This window comes from Nansenia antarctica (genome assembly GCF_963989245.1).
Source record: "Nansenia antarctica genome assembly, chromosome: 5".
Taxonomy (NCBI): Eukaryota; Metazoa; Chordata; class Actinopteri; order Argentiniformes; family Microstomatidae; genus Nansenia; species Nansenia antarctica.
In genome coordinates this window covers 12,639,910-12,661,609 of record NC_137690.1, presented here as the reverse complement: position 1 = coordinate 12,661,609, position 21,700 = coordinate 12,639,910, and the positions used below count along the sequence as shown (strand labels likewise).

The window sequence follows — 21,700 nt, the reverse complement described above, 5'->3', positions numbered from 1 at the left end:
ATAGAGCATAATAATAATCCACCACACACTGGTTCACTGTTATCACCACACAAACAACCTCTGCACAGTAAGAAAACGACGTGGTGTACAGTGCATGTATTTGGATGACAATGACAAAGGCTTAGGCCCAAACATTTACCTACGTATCCCTGAATGAAACAAATACTCAAAAGAAACCCTACTGTGAATCTCTTTTCAGTGCGGACCAGCTACTGTACATTATTTTAGAGTTCTGCTTTTGTTCTTGGTCAATGCACCTGTTCTGAGCACAGCGGTCACACAAACCTTCACAGTGCATGCATTTGAACAGGTGCGTCTCAATGCATTTTGCATTGTATACTTGTACAATGTAATGACAAGTAAACGAGACTTGACTTGACTTGAGGACAATACAAGCAACTTCATATGTGATATGTGCTGTAGTAGTATACCCTGTGTGCTGCCAGAGTAAAATACAAATATAAATCATCTAATCTTATCAAATCACTTCCAAAAGTTTCGCTTCCAAAAGTATTTCTACGTGATCATGTTTCCATTATGTGTTGGATTACGTATTTAGTTATAATCTCATGTTACAAGAAAGTTACAGAAGCCCTCATCTCACAGTCTACAATACCACGTTTCAACCCATTAACTAATGGGAAACTCTGTGCAAATAACTTGTGTCAAGTTGAACTCGAAAGGTCTGAAGGAGGTGTACCACGACATTACCCACCAACAGAAGAGGAAAAAAGAATTACTCACAGGAGATCACACACAAAAGATAGAGTTTATTTGGAATAATAAAAAGAAAAGAAATTAAATACAGCTATGGCTTATTCAGATCACAAAGCACATAAACAGGCTATATAATAAACAACAACAACGGAAAAGAAACTAGTGGTATCCCCTTTGGAATAGGTAGCCTACTTCTTGACCTGTGTGACAATTCGACGGACACCACCACATCGAGGGTAGTGGTGGCCTAGTGGATAGTGAGTTGGACTGGTGATCAGAAGGTCATAAGTCCTATCTGGGAACACAACCACTAGTGTGCCCTTGAGTAAGGCACTTAGCCCTAAGTTACTGTCATCTCTAATTGTAAGTTGCTCTGGATAAAAGCATGGTAAAATATAAAAACGCATTGTTGTAAGAAGCCTGTGTGAAAATAACATCTGGTCAGGGGGAGTAGCCTGCTGTTAGCAGTGGTTTAGCGTCTTGCTAAAGCAGTTTCACATTGGCATTGGTAGCCTATCTTAGGGTAGGAAAATGGTCATGGTCAGGGCGACTGAAAGCTACCAACTTCACAGATCAAGATGGCATATCTGCTTAATCACCTACATATGTGAAATTCAATTGTTTTGCTATGTGACAGTCTGATCATTTGGTCCGCATGTCGGCAACCAACCAAAATGTTCTGACTTTTCTTTTGAAACAGAACTACATTTCAATTACCTAGTTAACTATAGCACTATTTTACATTGTTAGCAGGTTCACAAAACAAGCTGTGTTGGTTGACTAGCGATGTGTCATTGATTTTCAACAACACGGAAATGTATTTACATTTTTCAAAAGAAAAGTCCAATCATTACGTTGGATCCCGACACGAGGACCAAAGCATTAGAATGTGTCACATATGATCTCAGTCTGATAACACAGAAGTGGCACAATGTCAGCCATATTTTCTACATTTACGTGATTGTAACATTTGATGGCGTTTGATAACTCAAGGTTGGAGTGACAAACATACTGGAAGCATGGGTGCGTGAATGCATGTGTGTGCACGGCATAAGTTCCTAAAAGGTGACTGCATAAAATGATGCTATGTAGAAAATATGGTGTATCAAAAAAACTGGACTCTACTCCCTTTATCTTCATCAGTAGGACAATCTTACAATCAAATAAGGCAGGCGCACACAGACACACAGACACACAAACACACACACAAACACAGAAAAACACACACAAACACACACAAAAGGCCCAGGCTCTAATAGCGTCGATCAGAAACGACTTTTTTCACAATAGTTCTTGTAACCAGATGGTAGCAGTAATCAAAGCCTAATATCAATTCATATGATATTATATTCTGAGTACTGAGAGAGGAAGAGGGATAGGTGAAGTGAGAGAGAAATGGACAGCTATTGGCAGCCAAAGGCAGGGTGATGAACTGTGGGGTAGGACAAGGCACAATGATTTGACACCCGGTGTGTGTGTGTGTGTGTGTGTGTGTGTGTGTGTGTGTGTGTGTGTGTGTGTGTGTGTGTGTGTGCGTGTGTTTGTGTGTGTGTGTGTGTGTGTTTGTGTGTATGTGTGTGTGTGTGTGTGTGTGTGTGTGTGTGTGTGTGTGTGTGTGTTTGTGTGTGTGTGTGTGTGTGTGTGTGTGTGTGTGTGTGTGTGTGTGGATGTTGCCAGTCAGACAGAGATCAGGTGATGACGCTGGGGCCACGGCGTCCTGTTCTCTCATGGACATCAGATATCTTCAGGGCAATGGCAATCAGGGGACCCAACACCGCCTGTGAAACACGCAGACAGATATTTTGTGACAGCAGATGGGGAAAGCGGGAACAAGTCGGCAAACATTTTCAGACTTTTATTCAGAAACATATAAATAAATGTCAACGTCACTGAAAATCGAACTAGGTAGTAGTGGGGATTACTCACCGAATCCATTGCATTACAATATTTTGGCTTGATTAACAAGTGTGTCATTGATTTTCAACAACGTTGAAATGTATCATTTTTCAGAATAAAAGTCTAAACATTTGGTCTTGTTCCCGCTTTCACCAGCTGCTGTCACATTTGAGTATTTGAATTATATGCCAATACAAACAAAAATAAACACATTACTCTCAGATGGACACACACACACACACACACACCAAGACTTCAGGGAACTTCATTCATAATCCTATCAAAAGTTTTTACTATCACACACATGATGACAATCATGTTATCCAGTACAGTACATAGTTCAAAAGGAGGAGTGTTAGGGATAGGGGTCACACTCCCCAGTCCGGTCCCTAGGTGTCTCCCTCAAGCCACCCACTGCCGCCTCACTCACTCATGGACTAATCACCTGCCTGCACCTGTGTTTAATTGTCACTATTCCTTTATATACCCTCACTTCCCTTCACTCCCTGCTGGTTCTTCGCTGTGTGTTGGTCACCTCGAGATACGTAAGCCATTGAGTATATACTAGTATATACGCTGAGACTGTGTGCTCTTAGTTAAGTCTGTGTTTGTTTCCTGTTTTGTCTACCTAAACTTCAAGTAAAAATCATTTTTGGGGGGTATCGCTGCCTACCTGTATGCCTCTTTTATGTGCACCGCACCTGGGTCTGCTCATCCTACCCAAAACCTTACAGAGGAGCAACCTTATTAGAGTTGTATCATAGCCACGTCCAAGTGGATAGGGAGGTCATTGAGAAGGCATTAGCCTACTTTAACGCACAACCCATCAGGAAAGAGATGATTCATTAAGACTGTATTAGCATAGCATGGTCATAAAACCACCTGAAGCTAATACTTGGCTAATTCGCCACGTAAACAAACAAGTGTGAGAATCTATCAACGTCACTCAAGTGTCTACAGTTAGTATATGAATCAATTAGCCGTAGCCGAATAACTGTTTTTCTATTAATTTGTGGTGCATATGATTATATATATTATATGCTGTTAGGTATTACCGGTATGTATGTACATATTTAAATACGTGATCGTATATTATCTTTTTTCATGTTAATATTACTTGGCGTTGCATTCATGAACTGTGTACAGCCTAACCCTTGTTCAAGGCAACGACACTGACACAATGAAACCTACAGCATTTATTGGTTTGTATGGCACAGCCATTAACCTGTAGTCCCCTTTGATTGCTGTGAACAAGCATACACACTAACCACACATCCTCAAAACTATTGTGTGAGGAAACTGCCAATAGAGGAGCAGGGTTTTCTAGCTGACCTGTGAGTTGTTTCTGACTAGAATGTTTGTGACTGACTGTGTGCATGACTGACTTTATCATCTGATCTGATATCATCATGTATTGGTCAAGGATTGGGTTTAGAGAAATCATCGCTATCTGAAGGACATAGAAAGGGCATACATGTCCATAATGTTTGATTAGATCATCTGGTATGGGTGGGCTCACCTAAACTACTGAACTGCCCAATCAGAACAGCAGCTTAACAGCAGCAGCTTTTTTATAGCACCAGGCCGTGGTTAAAGTACAGTACATAACTACCAGTCACTATACTGTCAACCATACCAGCAGAAGCACACACTCACTCCAAAGTCTACAAGCAAAACAACTTGTGTCATGTCATGTGTTGATCATACACCATGGTCGCAGAGGGCCGTCAGCAAAGTGCAATGTACTGAACGTTGCGGATAGAAACATCTTACTAGTATAGTATAGTATAGAGGCTTGTGTGTTCTACATGATATATTTCTATCTGAACATTCCGTTGCATGCTGGGCTCTGCATGCTGAGCGTAGAGGGTGTGTCAGAGGATGTTATTCCATTGGTTGACCTGCTTTGACCCCGTGCTCATATTGGTGTCAATGCTGTTAAACGTATTGTTAAACAATAAAGGAAATTGATCATATCAAAATGCACTCGTTTATGGCCATGAAGGCTTGTGACTGTAGAAGAAAACAACAGAAGGAGGAGAATACCCTGTCTAGCATATTAACAGTTACTACTTCATTTAGGCTCAATAAAGCATTGGCATGGGATGTTTTTACACTGGCGTTGTCAGACGTTCACACACATAAAACAAATGACAGAGAATTGGCTCAAGGAAATATGTGGGAGTAATAAAAGTGTTTATATTCCCAGCAGACACACACACACACGCACGCACGCACACACACTAAAGAGTAATGCCCACAACTAAAGAGCAATCCCTTACCTGAGTCTCTCTGTCATGCTTCTCTGGGTCTCGCTCGAAGCTCTCTGCATAGATGCGGATGGTGGCCCCCACGCCTCCTCCACTCCCACTCAGACGGAAGACCAGGCGGGATGCGTCTGTGAAGACGATCCGCAGACCCTGCGGACGGACAGACAGACAGACAGACAGATGAGAAGAACAGTGGACAAACGCCATCCGTTATTAATTACCCAACAAGGTTTAGATGATAGGAGGAGTGCTAAAGCATGCCAAAAGCAAACAGAGCGTTTCAAGATAATTCAGTGGGCTCAAAGAGAGAAAAGACAGAAAAGAGCATGTCATGATAATGGATCATGGCCGAAAATAACTTGCATCCATCTACCACTAGATGTCAGTGTAGTCCGTCTCTCATTACCACTGTCTTTTCACGCCCCAGGTCTGTCCCCAGCCCAGACACACACGTGAGTGTCTGGGCTGGTGACAGACCTGGGGCCTGTGAAGACAGTGGTAATGAGGGATGTCCCGCTCATCTCTAACAATAGAACAATAGAACCATGCAACCATGAGGAAGCTAAGTAATGTTGTGTTAGTAATGCCAGTTAAAAACATCCTCCTCTGAGGAGCTATGGGCAAGCAAATGTTGTGTTTGATCTTCTTTTTTTTTATTATTAACATTTTTAACCATTTAGCAGATGCTTTTAATTGTAAGCGAATTACAATTAGACATTACAGGGACAGTAACTTAGGGCTAAGTGGGCACACTAGTGGTGTTGTGGGATGTGAACTCATGACCTTCTGATCACCAGTCAAACTCACTAACCACTAGGCCATCACTACCCCCACTACAGAGAAGGAGTGAGGGAGTGTGTTAATGTAGTCTATGCAGTATGAATTCAGTAGCAGAAGGCAGAGGGAGCCAAGGCATAGCTTTGTAAAGCCCCTCTCCTCTCCTCTCATCCTGTCACCACAGCCAGCCTACCTCTCTCCTACTGGAGTGTGTGTGTGTGTGTGTGTGTGTGTGTGTGTGTGTGTGTGTGTGTATGTGTATGTGTGTGTGTGTGTGTGTGTGTGCGTACTTGTGTGCTTGCATATGTCCGTGCTTGCATACGTGCGTGCGTGAGTGTGTGCTTGCATACGTGCGTGCGTGAGTGCGTGTGTGAGTGTGTGTGTGTGTGTGTGTACTAGACAGCTGACACCGCTCGCTCCACCTCTCCCAGACAGGCAGAAGAGGGAGGGAGACAACAGCTGACACAACCCTGTCCTGTGAGGAATGTCTGCTGGAATAATATGCACAGGGGCTAGCAGGATTTACTGGGCGGACCAGAAACACTGTCACACTTTTGGGTGAATGACTAACTAGCTGAGTAGCTGCTGTGCCCCTGTGGAGCGTGCGCACTCTGACAGTGAAAGATAGCTGAGGTCTGATGCACTTCTGTCACAGGCCATATTGGGTGGGTGACTGGCCGACCACACACACACACACACACGCACGATCACATGCGCACACGCACACACACACACACACACACACACACACACACACACACACAATATAAACACACTAATGTCAGGGGACTGTCTGTGTGTGTGTGTGTGTGTGTGTGTATGTGTGTGTGTGTGTGTGTGTGTGTGTGTGTGTGTGTGTGCATGTGACGGTCTGTGTGTGGTATGAGGTGGGGCCAGAGGCTGAGAAGCGTCGACGCCAGGGGAGAGTTTCCACACATTCCTGAACAGAACAGAGGGAGTCAGCTGGGTAGACTTCAGAGACAGGGTTAGTATTGGGGGGCTAGATAGAGAGGTGGGGGGGAGGTATTCCATAAGGATTAGAGAGGGCCGGGGGGGTAGAACAGGATGGAGGAGAGACAGTCAAGGTAGTGTGTGTGTGTGTGTGTGTGTGTGTGTGTGAGTGTCTGTGTGTGTGTGTGTGTGTGTGTGTGTGTGTGTGTGTGTGTGTGCGCGTGTGCGCGTGTGTGTTATTCAATTGACTGATAAGATGTGGACCTTACCATAAAAAAGCCATACTCCTCCCCCCCCCCCCCACCCCTCCCATCTTCTTCCCATCTCCTCACCTCCTCTCTTCTCCTCCCCCTCCCCCCCGCTTCCTTCCTCCCTCCCATCTCCTCACCTCTCCAACCTCCCCGCCTCCTCCCTCCCATTTCCTCTCCTCTCCTCTCTCCCCTCCTGCTTCTCCCTGGCTACAGTCATCATATTGAAAGTGACCTGTCCTCTTCACGGTCTCAGACTAACCTGGTTCCGGTATACAGTTCCATCTACTGGGTCGATGTATTCAAAGTTGTCAGCCCGTTCCACACTGTACACGTTGTTCCCCACAGCAAACTTCTGACTGGTGAAGGCCTTGTCTGCAATCACTCCCTCCAAGTCTCTCATAAGGTAGAACGCTGCCCTGGGGTCCACACCCTCGTAGTCAAACCTGGAAACACAAAACACACACACACACACAGGTGTGAACATAAGCACAGACACACACACAAATGTGGCACACATACACACGCACACGCACACACACGCGCGTGCACACGCACACACACCAACTTACTATCTGAGACCAAGTTTCGAGATTCAGTATAAAACTGCCTGGCATTCTACCAAGACATTCCCTGACCCTGATCTCTCTGACTTATATCAACCTGGCCTTGTCAGATGGACATAATGAATATTCCAGGACTAGGTCACCACCACAGCCAAGCTCATACCAGAGTATCAGACTGGACATGATATGAGGTTATTTCCATGGTCTCTCTCCTCCCTATTGGCCTCCTCCCTGTTGCTTTGTGTGTGCTGTGGGAAGTGTGTGACGAATTAGGGAACGTTTGTGTGGGAATGTTGGAGCTTTCCAATATCCAACAGTGACATGTCCCTTTTCTCTCTCTTGGGGGAGACACTAAAAAGGGAGTTAGAAAGGAGGGGTGGGGTGAAGGGACTTATGGGGGATTGGGGAGGGCATAAGGGACTCATTAGGGGCGGAGATAGAGGGGAAGAGGAACTCAACCTTAGAGGCCTCTGAACCTAATCCCGAGGCAATAGTAGTTTCAATGGGGCCATTGTAAAGAGAAGCAAACCTGAGTCATCCAAGGGCATGGATATCAGATAAGGACATAAAAACAAGGCCATTGGTAGATAATGTGTTTATTAATCTTCCCCATGGCAGTGGGCCTCACAAACAAGCCCCCTGCCTCTCATTGACTCTGGTACTTCCACTCCCCCCCCTACCCCCTCCTGTCACAGACACACAGACACACAAACAAACACACACACACACACACACACAACTGACAATGTAATCCATATGAGTTTTACATACTCTAATTTACAGTCTACAAAATTATTGTTCTACTGCCTCTTTCTGTCATTGTCTTTTTAAACCATTTTTGCGTATATGTTCTTGTTTATTACATTGTTGTTTGTTATTATATTGTTGTTTGTATCTTTATGTCCTACACACCAACCACACAAAGTACATTTCCTGTATGTGCAAATAAATAAAAAGAATTCAGAATTCTGATAATGACAGAGTGCACAGTGTCTACCGGCAGAAGTAGTTGCGACCCAGCTTGGTCCAGTGCTCCTTGACGATCTCCTCCACCCCCTGCTTCTTGGCGGCCATGATGGACAACCACACCAGAACCGACCACAGCCCGTCTTTCTCCCGGATGTGGTCCGAACCTTGTGGAGAAAAAAGAAGAAACTTCTTAACCCTGTCATAACCCTGTCGTAACCGTGACGTCATCCAAACAGTCATAAGGACATGACATAACCTTACGTAAGTCTTTCCCTTAGATGTAGTTTGAGTGGTCGTCCCCCCTTCCCCAGGCCTCTGGTTTTTAGTCTTTTTTCCAACCACCAGGGGAGCCCCCCCTCCTAAATTTCGTTGTACGGTACCTGTACTGTATAAATGACAATAAAGACCATTCATTCATTCATTCATTCATTCATAATGGGCTTCTGTACAGGAGTGGACCAAGGAGGCCCAGGCCTAGCTCTCACCATAGGAGACCAGGAAACAGGGGAGGCTAGGGAGATGAGAGTATGCTAATGTTGACACAGATAGACTGGTAACTAAATGTAGCTACTCTCTCGATGGAGGGATCCGTCTATTCTCAGAGCCTCACATAGCCAGTGGTCTCTGACGGTGGTGGGGTTACATTCTGAGTGCCAGATGTAAAGAGTGATTGCGCCTGTTATTTTTAGAAGTGAATAAAGACCAAAATAAAGATAGTAAAAACTGAGCTGTCTTCATTTACATCATGTATATACTGTATTTATGATATCCTACCTCTTACTTATCTTACTTATAAGCAATCTATGATTTGTATTGTATCCAGTTGTATTGTATACTCCTTCTGGAGAAAAAAACAGGCGCAGCCTTTGCCCTGGTGTAGATTCTCAGGAAATCTGGCTCTAGCAATACAATATACAGCTGTTGGGGAAATAGACAGCTGCCAATCCATGTCTCTCCTTATCATTCCTTCCATCTCTTTATCTCTCTCTCTCTCTCTCTGTCCTACTGTTGGTACTGTCATAAGTCGTCTCGTAAAACAACCTAATCTAATTTCTCTAGCATTGTCATAATATCACAAGATCAGTCAGGCCTTTCCCTGCCTGCATTATAACCCAGGGCTAAGAAAACCCTCTCAGTTCAAACATGTTGTCGTAAAGTTAAACGTTATTTAAGTGCTATATAACATAGAAATGTGAACACACTGTACTTTAAGTTAAGAAGTGTAATAGATCATATGAAATTGATCATAATATGTATTTCAAGGTTTCTTATCAACTACAAAGATCCTACCTTGTAATAATAATAACGTTAATAATAATGTTATTAAAATTAACAGTAAAGTTCACTGGCTGATTTCGCCTTGATTTCCTTCCTCCTCATTTCCCCCCAAAATGCAACAGAGAATGACATTTGTTTCTTGGAGGTGTGATGTGATGTACAATCCAAAGCACAACTTTCAAATTTGACAGGGTGAATCAGGACAGAACAATTAATCAGCAATCACGCTCTGTCCTCAGGAAAAAAAGAAGAAAAAGAAATACCCCCGCATAGACCCGTTTTCAATTTCTCTTTAAATAATGGGGAGGGACAGGCCTCCCTAGACAGCGAGAGGGAGGAGGGAACATGAGTAGAGCAGAGATGATTTACTGCTCCGAGCTCGCTCCATGCTTTTGGCCTTAAATGGGTTGAGTGAGGCATAAACTCACACAGTCCTCTGTCCTCTCTGTCTCTCTCTCTCTCTCCCTTCTGCACTTCATCTCTCGCTCTATAACTCTTTTGCTTTCTGAACCCCTACCTCTCTCTCTCTCCTTTTCACACCCACCTGCTCTACTTCCCCTGTTCCTTCTCACCTTCCCTCTGACTCTCTCTCCTTTTCACACCCACCTGCTCTACTTCCCCTGTTCCTTCTCACCTTCCCTCGGACTCTCTCCTTACTTCTATTTTCACTACTTCTATGTCTCTCTCTCTCTCAGATTCCCACTACAACATAGAGAGGGAGAGATAGAGAGAGATAGAGAGAGAGAGAGAAGAGAGGGGTATAGAGAGAAAGAGAGAGAGAGAGAGAGAGAGAGAGAGAAGAGAGGGGTATAGAGAGAGAGAGAGAGAGAGAGAGAGAGAGAGAGAGAGAGAGAGGGAGAGGGAGAGAGAGAGAGAGAGAGAGAGAGAGAGAGAGAGAGAGAGAGAGAGAGAGAGAGAGAGGGAGAGGGAGAGAGAGAGGGAGAGTGTTCCTGGTGTGTGAGCAGCTGCCAGTAGAGGCCTTGTATTCTGGGTGATTCAAGGAGCCCCTCTCTCCTTTTATAGCAGAAGAATGAGGATTATTTACACACACAGCCATCATCTATTAGACTGGAATGACTACAGCTACGCACACACACACACACACACACACACACACACACACACACACACACACACACACATACACACACACCTCTCATCTATTAGACTGGGATGACTACAGCTACACACACACACACACACACACACACACACACACACACACACACACACATACACACACCTCTCATCTATTAGACTGGGATGACTACAGCTAGCCACAGGCAGGCAGGACACTCTATTTAGAACTCTGTACTGGTGGCCTGGGGTGGTCCAGTGGTCTAGCACCGTGGTCTACAGTGTACACATATGCCCATGTCGGCATGGGTTCAAATCTGGCCCATGCCCTGCTGACATGCTCTCTTTACCTTCTTCTCCTTACTTTCCTGTCTGTCTTCACTGTATTTGTCCAATAAAATGAAAAATATGAGTGGGACTGCCCCACTCAGAAACAAATTACTTAAAACAACAACAAAAAATAACTCTGTACTGTTGGATGGGCCAAAAACAGATTGGGCTTTGCTGATTGATAGGTTTTAAAAAATGTCAGCAGCTGCTGACAAACTAAAGTTTGACTGAGGTATTACATTATCACATAGGTGTAGGTGTATTAAAAGTGTGTTTCAGGTATGTTTGTGTTTCAGGTATGTTTATGTGTGTGTGTGTGTGTGTGTGTGTGTGTGTGTGTGTGTGTGTGTGTGTGTGTGTGTGTGTGTGTGTGTGTGTGTGCGCGCGCGTGTGTGTGTGTGTGTGTATGTATGTATGTATATACTCCAGGTGTGCTGCTCTCACCTGTTCCGAAGCTCTCCTCTCCGCACAGCGAACATCTGCCTGAATCCATCAGGTTCCCAAAGAACCTCCAGCCCGTGGGAGTCTCATACAGCGCCACCTTCATGGCCTTGGCCACCCTGCACACACACACACACACACACACACACACACACACACACACACACACACATACACACACACACACACACACACACACACACACAGGGTTAAGGGAGCTTTTCAGGGAAAGGTCAGCACCTCTCAGGACACCATAATCCTCACTAACCTTACACCTACAGATATGGACCCATATTTTCCAGATCTGATGGAAGGAGAGCATACAAACTCTCCCCTGACCTCTGCTGCTGGAAGGCCAACTAGATCTGCGATGTACTCATCCAATAGCTTAATAAGGCAAAAACAGCAGGAACAAAGTGAGTTAACCTTTCAGCTAATGTTTGCTTTGAGACTGTGCCATGTATTCTCTCACAGACACTGTAGGGAGAGAGGGAGAGGGGGGAGAGTTAGGGAGAAAGGAGGAGAGTGAATCTAAGAGTGAGTGAAAGTGAACGGCAGAGAGCATGACAGAGGTATAGGGAGAGGATAAGAGAGAGAAAGAGAGAGAGAGAGAGAGAGAGAGAGAGAGAGACTAGGAGTCAGGGTAAGAGAAAGAGTGAGGGATAACAACTTGTTCCATTGACCTACAAACCTGAACTTGATCACACTGATAGAGAAAGTGAACTCTCTTAAGTTCAAGCGAAAAACAATGTAAAAAAAAAAAAGACTAATAAACTACGACTAACAACCTATTTTTGCATGGACAACTAACATCATCTCTTTAGACCCAGCAGGGTTCTGCAAATGAGCCGTTGAAATGTTTGTTGCTCTTGGAAGCACTGCTGAAGACACATGCACACACACACACACACACACGCATGCACATGCACACACCCACCCACCCACACACACACACATTTCTACATTGGGAATTCTGTCGGAATTCTGAGGGGGTATCCTGGTCAGCTGGGTTGTTGGGATGTCGGAGCAGTATTGTGCCAGGCTGCAGCTGTTGATATGAGGTTGGGATTACCAAATAAGAGTAAGCCCACTTTATTCCCTTCTGGGGGAGAGAGGAATGAAGCTGGAATGGAAAAGACTGGCATTCCAACAAGAAAAAAATGGAAATTCTGACCCTTTGAGTCGTTCTGTCCTCGGCCAACACAAGCACCGGGCCCGACCCTGATCACACTCAGCATTCAAGGAACGTCGAGGCGATGTTGTTTGTTTTCAAAGGCATCATAACAACACTGGGAGAATGTACTGCTTTTCTAGTGCTTAATGCTCGCACCAGCTGTGCCCTGGCCTCAACCTGACAACAGCATACTGTAAACACTAAGGTCCCCACAGAATTGACATACACATACACATGCACACACACACACACTCTCTCTCTCTCTCTCTCTCTCTCTCTCTCTCTCTCTCTCTCTCTCTCTCTCTCTCATACACACACAGACCCACACCACAGCCCCATCTAAGCGCACACATGACATTTTCCAAACATTCTAGCAATGCTGTAGCAACGTTGTCACAATAGCAAAAACTTGTTTTCCTTCAAGCTAGAGAACCAGCAGAAACGGTGGGCAAACACTGACACGCTCTTGAGTGCTATCCGATACCACCCAGGGAGATTTACGTAACATCAATATTACCCAGTCAGCAGCAGGCACTGGGTGTGGGGTACATATGGCTCAGTGCCAGAAATGACAAGTATTATGGGCCAGAACTGGTCTGAATGTGGTGGGCCAACTCTGGTATGACGGATGTGGCTCTGATACCTTTCTGTTATTACTGGGCTAACTTTTGGTCTAAAGGTGAGGAACCAGCACTGGATGAGAGTTGGCACTTTGCTCATGGGCCAGCTCTGGTATGAAGTCCCTGTAGTTCTTGGATCACGATGCCTGTCAGCAGAGTAATGACCGTACAGATTTGGCGCATGTCTCTTTTCTACTGGCATCCAGAAGTGGGTCAGCTGTGGCTGCCATTCACATGAGCTTTATCTTTGCCATGAAAAGGCCAGAACAGTTCACTAATTCCTGATTCTGCTGTTGACGACTTGGAAGACATTTTACAGAAATAAACGTTTCATGTTTAACGAGCATTTATTTTCAGCTCCAGATGTAATCATTATCATCTGACTTTGGAGAACACATAAAGATTTATCTCCTCATGTGACTACAATTAAATAAACATGTTGTCGGCTATGATCAAAAAGCATGATAATTATGTCACTGTAAAGTTGTTGACAACATGAAGTAAACACATTAATTAAATGCTGGTTCAAAATATTTAGTCTTGTATCTGAGCTGTATTGTTTTGTTCTGCTGTCAATCAAATGATTCATTGTCATCTCTCTGCTCATAAAACCCTCTCCAGAGTAAAGAGACATTGAATTGAGCACCTTGAATAGCAGGAATTCTACCCCCCCTACTCATACACACACACACACACACACACACACACACACACACACACACACACACATTTGACATTTGACCATGACATTTACATTTTAGACACCTTTAGACGCCTTTATCCAAAGCCACTAACATCAACAACTACATTTGTCTAAGTAAGTGAATCATCATAAGAAAAACTAATCTATGCTAGGACCAGGGGCCATTGGCAGTCACAATGCTAGAAGAAGGAAGTATTACTTATTTATATATATATATAATGTGTGTGTGTTTATTTACAGAGAATGTATTAGAGAAACTGTACAGGAGGTAATGGGGATGAAGAGGTCTTTAGGAGGGACAGTCAAGATGTAGACTGAAGAGAAGCTCTTCACGACAGAAGCTAGGTAGTGACTCTGCAGTCAGTGACAATTACTAACAGCAGTGGGAAGCTTGTTCCATCAGCGGGGCACCAGGACAGTGAAAAGTCATGATCAAATAGCGCGACTGCTGCATCCACGTAGAGGTGGCAGTGCCAGGGGCCAGCCGAGGTGGAAGAGCGGAGTGGTCGGGCAGGGGTTAGGGGGCTGACCATTGCATGCAAGTAGGGAGGGGCTGTTCCCTTGGCCGCCTGATAGGCGAGCACCAAGGTCTTGAATCTGATGCGAGCTGCTACCGGGAGCGCCAGTGAAGGGTGCAAAGGAGGGGGGTGTCGGGAGTTGTTCTGCGTCTCTCGTGAGGAATGGACGTATCCTACATGTTGTAGAGGAAGAATCTACACGAGCGTGCTGTCGCTGTGATGTTCGCCGCACAGGATAAGTAGAGTGGAGGGCCTCCATGACAATCCTTAAATCCGGATTGGTGAGGGTAAAGGAGGTTGTTCTGAAGGAGATACTGAGACAGACAGTTGGTTAGAGACATCACATTCAAGGGTTTTAGATAAGAATGAGAGAAGGGATAAGAGAAGGGACAAGTGACAACAGCAGCCTTTGCCAGAAGAGATGGGTAGTGGTGGCCTTGTGGATAGTGACTTGGACTGGTGATCAGAAGGTCATGAATTCAAATCCCAGCTGGGAACACCACCACTAGTGTGCCTTTGAGTAAGACACTTAGCCCTAAATTACTCCAGGGAGACTGTCCCTGTAATCTCAAATTGTAAATCACTTTGGATAATAGTGTCTGCTAAATGGTAAACATGTAAGAGAGGGATATTTTTATTTTTTTACTGTTGGGGCTTTCACACCGGCAAAGAACCGTTCGCGGGAACCTCCGAACCTTAGTGCTGTCTGGCGAACCAGCCCACGTTCATACCAGTGTAACCAGAACCATCCGCGTCATCAACGATGGGTGATGAAGGGGCGGGATGAACAAAAATGTCACAACTAGATGGCAGCTATTTCACTGGAAATGAGGATAATATCTTCCACTACAGTATCTGAAATAAACACTATTTTCTATGAAACAAAACAAAAGACACTTTCTACACGCGTTCTCTTACTAACCAGCTGCTCCATTGCTGGAATAGAAATGGCTTACGAAATTTGCGTTCGCGTGCGTGTGTGTGCGTGTGTGTGTTTGCTGAGCATGTGAGGAAGACAGAGAGAATGATGAAACTTTTGATAATTGTTTTGATCATGCCTGTTTTGATATGACACACCTACTGACGACGTGACTGTCCTACGTTTTGGTTCCCGCTTGAGAACCATTATTTTCTGGTTCCCGCTGCATACCAACTTTTCAATCTCCGAACCAATTGAGTTTCGGTCTGAACGTGCCGGCCGGTTCCAGACTTGGTTCGCAAACGCGAACCGAAATGGTTCTTTGCCGGTGTGAAAGCCCTATGTGAGAGTAGACGTCAGGAGGAGAGATGGCCAGCCTCACCCTGAGACAGAGGGGTCAGTGAGAACTGTTCTGCACCAGTTTCAACTGTTTCCTCACTCAAACAGCCAACCATCCAACTATCCAAATAACAATATTATTAACAATAATAACAGAACTGTTGTGAAGGCCCACAGTTTAGTGCCAGTTTAGTTTCCCCAAACCAGCCCTATTTTGCCCCTGTTATTTACTTTCTTATTTTCTATACTATTCTGTACGTTTATGAAGGTATATGTATTATTATTGTAATGTTTCTGTATATGTTTGATGACGTAGTATATCCGGGGTGTGTCCGTGACCCGGATGTTAGGTTCGGTGGTGTATATATAAGAGACGGAAGTAGTCCGCGAGTCAGTGTGTGATGAGAATCAGAACGAGAGAGACCGAACGAGAGAGAGTAAAGAGAAGACAATCTAAGATGGCGGATTCAGCAACACGCACACCGTGCAGCAGCTGAAGACGCCAGGAAAGCGATTATTGAGTGTACCACTGTAGCCCGTTTAGTTGTGTTCCCGTTGGACCGCCTTGCCAGCAGCCGGCTGTTCAACGTTGGACCAAGCGAGACGCCAGCTGGACATAATCGTCGCCTCCACGAGCGGACTGCGACCGAACACTGACTCCAGCGGAGCTTCGACGCGGACCACCGGACCTGGGCCCTTCACCTCGTTGTGGACCACGAAGACGGCCCTTTCCCTCCGCGTTGCTACGTCCCCCCCCCCTTTTCGTCGGCTAACTTCATCGACGCACATGCCATCCAACCAGGCCTCAACGCGCACCACCGCCCTGGACTATAAGCCTGTTCAGGCCAGAGACTATGAGTGAGTGATTGAGTGTGTGTGTGGCCGGCGGGGAGGGAATGTATATTTGGGGATGTATACATCAGTCATGTATAATAAATGTGTTGTTCATATGTGATACCGTTACCGTGTGTTAGTTGTTTGTATGCTAATGCTAATTACAAGGCTAATGCTAATGCTAGTTCCCATGCTAATGCTAACGATAGTAACTGCTAGTCTAACGGTTTGCTGGCGCCCCCTGCCTGTATCCTCCTACACTGCCTATTTAGCTCCATTAGTTAGATAACCAGCCCCTTCCTAAATTATACAGTCCTTTTCAGCTACTCCCTGGTTACAATTGGTCCTTCGAGCCGGATAGGTAGTGTAGTGATAGCATGGCTGAGCGCAGCCAACCAGACCAGACAGTTACCCCCCCTTCTCCGCCCCCTGAGCCAGAGCCACGACCACAGAGAGTCCCGCGGTTGCCTCCGAGGTTACAGGAGTATGAGCTTGAGCTCGAAAGCTCACTGAGTGGTAGCGAGGAGCGCACTCCACGGGATACAGTGGTCGGAGAGGCCGAGGTGTCCGCCGGTGCGCGGGTGGCTAGCACTGAGACAGCCCTCAAAGAGCACCAGCCTGAGGATGAGATGGCAGAACCGCAGGGTTTTGCCGTGGAAACGGAAGAGCAGGAAGGAGAGGCCCGGTCCGACAGCGCCTGCGGGCGGAAGAGGGAGGGCCTCAGCCTTAACGATCTGCCTCCCAGTACGGCGCGCTCGAGACCTAGCTCCTGCCGCTCAGTGGCTTCCTCCCGGTCCAGGGTTTCCGTGGGCAGTTCTGCCTCTGGGGCGGATAGCCTGCACTCCAGAGGGAGTAGTGCCGCGCTGTCCGAATGTATGCGCCAACAGGCCGAGGCGACGTTAGAGCGAGAACGCCTCCAGTTCGAGCGTGAACGAGAGAGGGAACGCATCCATTTCGAGCGCGAGCGCCTCCAGATGGGGGCGGCGGAGAGACAGCGCCAGGAGGCGCTAGAACGTGAACGCCTCCAGATGGGGGCGGCGGAGAGACAGCGCCAGGAGGCGCTAGAACGTGAACGCTTCCAGATGGAGCGCGACCGCCTCCAGATGGAGGGGGCGGAACGCGCGGCGGAGAGGCAGATGGCGAGAGAGCAACTGCACGCGGAGAAGATGGAGGAAGTGATGCAGACCATGCGCGACGTGTGCATCAGCAGACCTCCGTCGGCCCGTAGCTCCAGAGCATCATCCGCACGGCCCTCTCGAGTGCCATCTCCTGAACCCCCCGCCGATGGCTCCATGACCCCCGCCATGACTGTCCAACTACCGGCCCAGCTGACCACCTGGAAGGAAGAGGACCAGGGACCCGACCGCTACGCGGCCCAGAGGGAGCCAGCGTCGCTGCCCGGGAGGGGAGCCATCCCCCAAGAGCGTAGCACACCCCTAGGTCCTCCAGTGCACCAAAATGCATGCAGGCCGGACACCCAGACCGTCACTCCAGCCCCGATGATCCACTACAGGATGTTCCCCCAGGTGGAGGGACCCAAGTTCCCCTTCTTCAAGGACGAGGACAGGAGCCAGTATGTGGAGCTACGCATCTGCCTAGACACGCTCTTGGACGACTCCTGCTCAGAGTCCTACAAATATGCGATTCTCCTTCAGCATGTGAGGAACCCCAGAGCCCACAACATGGTACTGGCCCATGCCTCCGCACCGACACCTTACACCAGAGCGCTCGCTGACTTGGATGCCCGCTACGGTCGTCCCTGGAACCACGCCCTTGCTGAACTGCAAGCCCTCGAACAGCAGGCCCCCATCAAGGATGACCGGGCGCTGGATGACTTCGCGCTCCGCGTGCACACCTTGGTTGGAATGCTGAAGACGCAGGGCCCAGCTGGCGCCAGCGAGATCACCAGCACCTCCAACGTAGAGCGGCTGCTCCGCAAGATCCCACGCTTCCGGCAGGAGAGGTTCCGGCGACAGCAGCGCGTTCGTAACCCCGGGAAGTTGGGTCTGAGCATGGCTGCCTTCGCGGAGTTCCTACTGGAGGAAGTGCATGACACCAACGTAGACGCCATGGGTTACGCTGAGCCGAAGAAGGAGAGGGAGAAGGGAGACCGCTGGGACGGGCCGAGCTCGAACAGAGGACGCCCAGTAGGAGTGCTGCACACGGAGGAGGAGCCTCGGAGAGAGAGGACCACCCGACCTGAGGGAAAGGATTCCTCTCAACCCCCTCAAAAGGGACGGAGAGGTCCACCGCCATGTCCGTACTGCCCCAGCGAGCACTGGTTCAATGAGTGCAGTGACTTCAACAACCTGAGTACCGAGGCCAAGCAGAGGTGGCTCGAGGAGCACAAGAGGTGCTGGAACTGTGGGCGCGACCATCTGGCGAAGAACTGCACCTTGAGGAGGAAGTGCAACCGCTGTGAGGAGGTCCACCTCAACATCCTACACGAGGTCTCCCTCGCCAGGTCCACGGAGGGCAACAGAAGCCCTAGGTCCGGTCGCGCACCGGAAGAGGAAACCCCTGTCTACTACCTAGACTCGCCACAGAGCAGCGGCTCCAAGGTTCTACTGAAGGTGGTGAAGGTCCGACTTCACCACAACAACGCTGTGTACGACACGTACGCCGTTCTAGACGACGGGTCGGAACGGACCATCCTTCTCCAGGGGGCAGTGCGCCAGTTGGGGCTCCAAGGGACTGCGGAGAAGCTGACTCTGCGCACGATCCGTCGCGACCTTAAAGAGGTCACCGGGGCGAGAATCAACTTCTCTATCTCCCCGGCGGGGCGGCCGTCGGATAGACATCGGCTTCAGAATGTCTTCACCGCCGACCAGCTAGCGCTCTCCCGCTACGACTACCCCCTGGAGAGATTACGCGCAAGATATCCCCACCTACGGCGAGTAGACCTACATCCGATAGAAGGAGCGGAGCCAACCCTTCTCATCGGCTCGGACAACGCTGAACTGATCGTGTCGCTCCGTCCTCCGCTGAGAGGACCACGAGGCTGCCCGATGGCTGTTAAGACTGCGCTTGGGTGGGCCCTCCAAGGCGCTACCGAGGGGAGAGATAGAGACGGGAGAGCTACGTCATCCCTCCATGTCCGAACCGAAGAAGCAAACCAACCAACCGGACCGCCTGGAGTGGAATCTATTGCTGCCAGTGCACCTGGAACAGTTAGTACCACAAATGGTTCACCACAGGATGACCAACCAAAGAAGAAGTCTCTGTGGACAGAGCATAAGTCTCTGGATGGGAAGACCTACTTCTACAACACAGAGACTAAACAGTCCTCAGGGGAGAAACCAGACGACCTGAAATCTCCTGCTGAGCAAAGGTTGTCTAAGTGCCCGTGGAAGGAGTACAAGTCTGACACGGGAAAGCCTTACTACTACAACTCCCAGACTAAGGAGTCCCGGTGGTGGCGCTACCGTGCCATGGCGGCAACAGCTGTTGCCGAGGAACACCTGCAGGTGGCCATGCACCCTCACGTGGCCGAGGTCAGCATTGACGCGCCCGTCAACTCCGTCGAGTACACGTCAGCCATGGAAGTCTCAGCCAGTATTGTAGACGCCTCCAAGGAGGAAAGGCCGGAGTTGGCGAAGAAAACGTACAAGTGGAACCCAAAAGAGGAGGCCAAGCAGGCCTTCAAAGAGCTTCTGAAGGAGAATGGTGGTTCATCCAACGCGTCATGGGAGCAAACCATGAGAATGATCATCAACGACCCACGCTACAGCGCCCTGCCCAAGCTGAGTGAGAAGAAGCAAGCGTTTAAGGCCTACAAGGCTAAGAAGGAGAAGGAACAAGCCAAGCAGCTCAGGAAGAGGAACTGGGAGGCGCTGAAGAGCATTCTGGACAACATGGCCAACGTCACCTACCGCACCACCTGGTCCGAGGCCCAGCAGTACCTGCTGGACGACCCCACCTTCGCTGAGTACGAGGAGCTGCAGAACATGGACCAGGAAGACGCTCTGATCTGCTTCGAGGAGCACATCCGCGCCCTGGAGAAGGAGGAGAAGCAGAAGACTCTGCTGAGGGAGAGAGACCACTTGTCCGAAGGTGCCGTGGTACTGGTGATCGACCAGTCCCTTCCACGCGCCGCCTGGCAGACAGGCAGAGTGACCAAGGTCCTATCACCTCATACCTCACGCTGCTAGAGCAGCCTAGCCAGTGTGCCTTCTTTAGTTAACTGAAACCGAGGGTTTCATGGGGCGGCTGTTGTGAAGGCCCACAGTTTAGTGCCAGTTTAGTTTCCCCAAACCAGCCCTATTTTGCCCCTGTTATTTACTTTCTTATTTTCTATACTATTCTGTACGTTTATGAAGGTATATGTATTATTATTGTAATGTTTCTGTATATGTTTGATGACGTAGTATATCCGGGGTGTGTCCGTGACCCGGATGTTAGGTTCGGTGGTGTATATATAAGAGACGGAAGTAGTCCGCGAGTCAGTGTGTGATGAGAATCAGAACGAGAGAGACCGAACGAGAGAGAGTAAAGAGAAGACAATCTAAGATGGCGGATTCAGCAACACGCACACCGTGCAGCAGCTGAAGACGCCAGGAAAGCGATTATTGAGTGTACCACTGTAGCCCGTTTAGTAGTGTTCCCGTTGGACCGCCTTGCCAGCAGCCGGCTGTTCAACGTTGGACCAAGCGAGACGCCAGCTGGACATAATCGTCGCCTCCACGAGCGGACTGCGACCGAACACTGACTCCAGCGGAGCTTCGACGCGGACCACCGGACCTGGGCCCTTCACCTCGTTGTGGACCACGAAGACGGCCCTTTCCCTCCGCGTTGCTACGTCCCCCCCCCCTTTTCGTCGGCTAACTTCATCGACGCACATGCCATCCAACCAGGCCTCAACGCGCACCACCGCCCTGGACTATAAGCCTGTTCAGGCCAGAGACTATGAGTGAGTGATTGAGTGTGTGTGTGGCCGGCGGGGAGGGAATGTATATTTGGGGATGTATACATCAGTCATGTATAATAAATGTGTTGTTCATATGTGATACCGTTACCGTGTGTTAGTTGTTTGTATGCTAATGCTAATTACAAGGCTAATGCTAATGCTAGTTC

At 47.9% G+C, this 21,700-nt stretch overlaps 1 protein-coding gene across 1 annotated transcript in view; it reads right to left on the bottom strand.

Moving 5' to 3' along the window:
- Positions 1 to 2,405: 2,405 nt before the first annotated feature.
- Positions 2,406 to 21,700, bottom strand: part of pgm5 (phosphoglucomutase 5) — a gene marked incomplete at both ends in the record, with an annotated part of 27,724 nt that continues 8,429 nt past the window's right edge. The window contains 5 exons of the mRNA XM_080533035.1: positions 2,406 to 2,495; positions 4,896 to 5,033; positions 7,122 to 7,305; positions 8,423 to 8,558; positions 11,524 to 11,639. Of these exons, the coding sequence (XP_080389161.1) occupies positions 2,406 to 2,495; positions 4,896 to 5,033; positions 7,122 to 7,305; positions 8,423 to 8,558; positions 11,524 to 11,639 (664 nt within the window). The remainder of the gene's footprint in view (positions 2,496 to 4,895; positions 5,034 to 7,121; positions 7,306 to 8,422; positions 8,559 to 11,523; positions 11,640 to 21,700) is intronic.